Source organism: Gavialis gangeticus, unplaced genomic scaffold, assembly GCF_001723915.1.
Source record: "Gavialis gangeticus isolate Ggan-Ray unplaced genomic scaffold, GavGan_comp1, whole genome shotgun sequence".
NCBI classification, from domain to species: domain Eukaryota; kingdom Metazoa; phylum Chordata; order Crocodylia; family Gavialidae; genus Gavialis; species Gavialis gangeticus.
In genome coordinates this window covers 139,877,590-139,883,107 of record NW_017729022.1, presented here as the reverse complement: position 1 = coordinate 139,883,107, position 5,518 = coordinate 139,877,590, and the positions used below count along the sequence as shown (strand labels likewise).

The following is a 5,518-nucleotide window of genomic DNA, read 5'->3' as shown; positions in this document are numbered from 1 at the left end:
CAGGCATGATGGGGGGTAGGTGTGACCTGGGGGGCAGGCATGAGCCACAAGGGGAAGGGGGAGCAAGCATGACCCATGGGTGGGGGGGCAGGCATGACCAATGAGGGTAAGGGAGGGAAAGCACAACCCATGGGTGGGGTCGGCAGCCAAGTGCAACCCATGGGTGGGGTGGAGTTGGGTCCCTGCCAACAAACCTACACCCCCATCCCTTCTGCCCCTCCCCCAACCAAGACTTACTTACTTGGCTCCAGCAGTGGCAAATGCTGATAGAAGTGGCTGCACCCAGAGCAGTTTGTGGGATGGGGGCTGAGAGTGCTACTTGGGTGGGGAGCAAGGAACCAGAGGGGCAAAAAGATAGAGCAGTGTAGGGAAGGGGGGAGTGAAAAGAGCAGCCCTGGGGCTGGGGCCAGTGGCTGGGTTTTCCCAACCCCAGGGCTACACAGGGGAAGTGGACAGAAGTTCCATGAACCAGTTTGATCTAAATTGAAAGTGTCTGATACTTCATAGACCCAGGTTGATCTTGAACTGGGTTCTGCAATTTTTAGATCAGTTTGTGTACATGGAACTTCTTTTCAGTTACAGTTTTAAACTGATTGCTGGACACAGGTCTGTAAACGTAAAGTCAGCACTGGGATGAATTGGTCTGCCATGAAGTTTAAATTGGTCTGCCATTCTGAACCCAATTTAACCTCCCAAATGTCTGTAGTTAGCATTAATACTTGGAACCTGCATCATCTTAGTCAAGCTTAATACTATTATATATTTCTCTACCCAAGATGAATTACAGATATTTTGAAACCTAGACTGGTTTACATTTAAATGAAGTTTTGAATTGAGAATGAGTAAAGTACTGTGCTAAGGTACATCAAAATCAATTAAGTACCATAAAGAATTGTGATTATTCTGGTCTAAATTTCTGTTTGTTTTTTATACTATTGGTATGTTATACTATTGATTATTCACACTTATTTACACCCAAGAACTCTCTCAGACAGCTGCCATCCTCAGACAGGACTGTGGCTCTCTGTCTGAACCATGCTACAAAAAGATATTCTAACCAATGATAGAAACAAGGTCTTCAAAATATTGTTGCTTCCTTCTCATAAGAGTGGTCATTGTGAGCAGAATATCAGAAAATAACTCCCTCCCCCACCTTTCAACTGGCTGGAGTTATGCTGTGTGTGAGATGCCTCTGCAACATGGTCTTTATACCTTGGCAGCAGGTTAAGGGGGATTTAAAGTGTAAAAAGGATTTAAATCTACTTCTTGTGTCCTCTTCACTGCCAGAGCTTTCTTAGAGAACTAGTCCTCCATTTCTAAATATGAACTTCAAGTTCACCTCTTTTTATTCCTGCTAAAATTAAGTTATTAACCATAAACTGACATTGATATTAATCTTAGTAATAGTCACATGAATTTGAAATACTGTTCTGGGAGGGTGGGACAGAAAGAATTGATAATGACTCTGCTGCCATAAAATTATATTTCAGTTAGCCTGCAGGAACAATGATAATAGTTATCAGTGCTGAAACAGATACATTATAATTACTAAAACCACTCTTAGAGATGCACATACTTGTTGAGGAGAATTAAGATTAGATAATTAAATCTGGATTTCATGTGCTTGAATTAGAGCCTACCAACTCCTTACTAAAGCAGCAGATTTGGGAAATTTGAAAGCTATGGAAAAACTTGCTGCTGCATTGCTGTTTGGTTATCATATTCCTCAAAATATAACTGCAGCTGTGGCTTTATATGAAACTTTGGCTGAAAAAGGATCTCATAAAGGCCAAACTGTAAGTGCTATTTTTAGTTTTGTTTTTTAAATATATAACATTTTATATAGTCACTGTTTCACTGATAAGCTTATCGCTTTGAAATATACTAAAATACATATATGTTGATATAATTTGCAATCACACAGCAGTTAAATTATTAGAATATGTTATTTAGTAAAAACAGCATCTGACTAAAAATCTTTTAAAATAATAAGATTTCCTAAGCAGTTACATTGGTACCACTATATTTTAATAATCAACTTTACTGTTTACTCCTAAAGACGATTATTTATTTTTAGAGCTTCATTCATATTGCACAAATTGAGATAGACTAATCAGTGTCATTTGCTGCTATGTTTGTAGACAGTTTCACTTTCTCAAGTAGTAGGATTAAGATGTGATTTTTGGGTTCCAAACACACTGGGGAATATTGAACTAGAATCAAAATACTGTTTTCCATTAAAATTTTTAAACCTAAATTTTGAGTCAATCCCATCTGACAGCACCGCTTCTGATTATTTTAACTTTAGATTTTTACACTCAAATGCTAAAAACTATATTTAATTGTTGCTGTTATAGATTTGCCTATTGACATTAGTTATTGATTTACATCTCTTCCTGCAGGATAACATTGGGTTTAATTAAAAATACAAAATATTTTAACATGAAATGATGAGATTTCTGACTTGCTTGATCCTTTTTCCTTTAAAACTAAAGGAACTTGCTTAGTTGCTGAGGTTCTGTACAACAGCATGTCAAATAAACTCTTTTATGAAACTTGCTCTACTACCCCTACATCACACCAATCAACATTCACTGTGATGGTGAATAATCAAGACCACTGATTATTTGACTTAGTAAAGTTCTGAGATGTCCCTGTGGACAGGATCCTAACGTTGCTTGTGTGTCATCACATTGCTGGGGAACTGTTTTAGCTGTCTGTTCTGTTGCAATAGGTATTCAATCCATCAGAAGCAAAAAAGGGTATAATCATTAGGAGTGTGCAAAATGGGTCCTATTAGATTTGGATTCAACCCAAATCAGGGACAGTGATTCAATTTGTTGATTTGGATCACTGTCCCCGATTAGATTCGGCCAAATCCTAATCTGAAGATTCAATGCCGATTCAGAGGATCATCAATTCGGCCATAGACACAGCTTTAAATGTTTTTTCTACATACCTTGAGGTACCAGGCCTGGCTCGTGAATGCCGCAATGCTGGGGTGGATGGAGCATCCCACAAGAGCATGGGGGGGGGGGGGGGAAACAGGTCGCCTTCCCCAGCGCCATCTTTTGCCTGTTATCCATGACCTATGAGGGGTGCTCTTGAAGTCCCCTTAATGTTTCTCGTGTCCCGCTTTCTACTCATCTGCCACGTCTTGATGGAAATATTATACAGATGTTCTTGTAAGCAGGAGACTGCCTATTGTATTTTGTACGTTGGAGTTCACAGCCAGCACGGACCTTGACCCCTGTCTTTCTCTAGCTAGGCCTCCCCATCTAAACCCACCAGATAGTGTTTGACTCTGAGGCTCTAGCGCCTTGATCTTAGGGCTCGTGGCCCTCCTTTTTGCCCCCACTCCAGAGCCCAGCCTTTCTGGCCCAGAGGCCCGTCCACCGGCCCTACAGCCAGGGGGCTGCAGGGTCAAAGCTGGGCAGCAGCCTCAAACCTCCACTGTCCCAGCTCAAAAAACACACAGCTGCATCCCAGGTGCACCAGGCCACTTTGGCCTTTTATGACTGCACCTTCTGGTGCCGGGGCCTGTGCACCCCGAATACTGTGCCCTCTCTGGCGCCAGGGTCACCACACTGTAGTGGACCCCCCAATGAGGCCTCCTCCTTCCCCAGTAGCCTCACCCAAACTACCGGTGTTGATCAATTATAAACAGTATGTCCATGGGCTATAACCGCCACCAAAAATATAATTAAAAAAAGGCAGCATACCATCTTACGTTTTCAGAGGGGCTTGTGCTTCTGTTCCCCACCATCTGCTACAGTCCTTCTTCTGGGGCTGCCACTGCTTCTCCGATAGTCCTCAGTAGTTCCCCTCCTAAAGCAGCTGGACAGCTCACCAAGCCTCTCCGTGGAGCTCTTATACACACTCCTTCCCCTTTGGCTGCTGGCCTTTACTGCCACCTAGCCCAGGGTTTTTATAGTTCTGGCCTACCCCCTTCCAGTCACCTGACTAGCTGGCCAAGCTCAGCTTTTAACACCCACCTTACCAGCAAGCTGTGCCCAGAAAGTTCTGGTCTTAAAGGGGACAACCTGCCTTCTGGTTACAGAGCTAGGTTCCCTGGTACAGGGGGCCTCCTCCATGCTCAGTGGCAAACCTGGAAGTCTACCAGAAGTACTTCCGGCCCACTTCCAGGTCTGCCAGGGAGTGTGCGGGGGCCCCCACTCCCTGCACCCTGCCAGCTCAGCAATCGGCTGGGGGGGGGGACCCCAGGTGCCCCCCCAGAGCCAGGAGGCATCAGTCACCAATCTGGGGCAGGGCACAATGGGGCACACTCCCCAGCAAACTCAGAAGTGGACTAGAAGTCCGCTTCTTGTCCACTTCCAGGGCTGCTGCCAAGCACTCTGGGGACCTCCCCCACACTCCTGTGAGATGCTCCATATGCCCCAGCATCGCAACATTCATGAGCCACCTGGTACCTTGAGGTATGTAGAAAAAACATTTAAAGTTATGTCTATGTCTGAATCACTGAATCTTTCCAAGTTGATTTGGAGGGGTCCAATTTGATTCGGAGAGATTAAAGGGCCTCCTGATTCGATTCAGATTTGGAGATTTGGCCACCGAATCATGCCAAGTTGAATCGGGGACTGAAGCTTCGCACAGCCCTAATAATCATACTTTGCACCTGATTTCAGGTGTAAGAAGTATCCAGAGTTCATAAATGTATCCCCTGGAATGTGTCCATCAAGTACAAGACCCTAGAATTATTTTGTAAAAAACAATTCTAAGAATTGCCCACCTGGTTGCTTTACATTAATTTGACATATTTTTGTTGTGCTTAGGTATTGCTCAAGATTTCTACATCTTGGCCACGTGAATATCCTTGCCAAAAGATACCTCTTGTGTTTTCTTGAGACCTAATAGCTACCATGGCAACAGTGGGACTAATAGAGTTGGTTTCTGATTCAAACTAAGCACTGGACACTCATCTCACAGTTGTTATAGATCCAAAAAGCATATTGTCACGGGGTGACGCCTGCGAGCGGCCGTGATCCCGCTAGGCCCCCCCGCCGTACCAATTAGGAGATCCAGCACCCTCTTAATTCTCTCCCGCCACATCTTTGATCTTATAGTCTTATATGGGAGGCTGCCTTTGGTCTCCTAATTTCTATGGGTGACCTGGTGCACCCCAGCCTTATGGGCTACACGTGCCTCCTACCTCCCCTTTAGCACTCCCCAAGCCCTGCAGCTATTCCGGACGTTCTTGTGCCTCCAACCTTGTACTAGACCCTCCCGGGCTTTAGTCTTGCAGGCTGGCCCCCCTTGGGCCTATGCCACGTGCTTCCCGCGTTCTTCCCCTCGCCGGGGCCTGTTTCTGCGTTTCTTGCGCTCTTGCCCCTCATGGGGCCTGTCTCGTGACAAACCCCCGCCAGGGCTCAGGTGGCACGCAGCCATGCCTGGCCCCCTGACCCTTCTCAGGGTCTTACACCCTCACAGGGCTGAGTACTGCCCTCTTGGGCTGGGGTCTCAACCCCACACACCGCACCACCCTGGTGCCAAGCTGTCG

General features: G+C 45.3%; 1 protein-coding gene across 2 annotated transcripts in view; it reads left to right on the top strand.

The window, feature by feature from the left end:
* The first annotated feature begins 1,639 nt into the window (after window positions 1-1,639).
* Window positions 1,640-5,518, top strand: part of SEL1L2 (SEL1L2 ERAD E3 ligase adaptor subunit) — a 59,372-nt gene continuing 55,493 nt past the window's right edge. For both annotated transcript variants that reach the window (XM_019516248.1, XM_019516247.1), the window contains exon 1: window positions 1,640-1,796. In XM_019516248.1, the coding sequence (XP_019371793.1) occupies window positions 1,683-1,796 (114 nt within the window). In that variant the 5' untranslated portion in view covers window positions 1,640-1,682. The remainder of the gene's footprint in view (window positions 1,797-5,518) is intronic.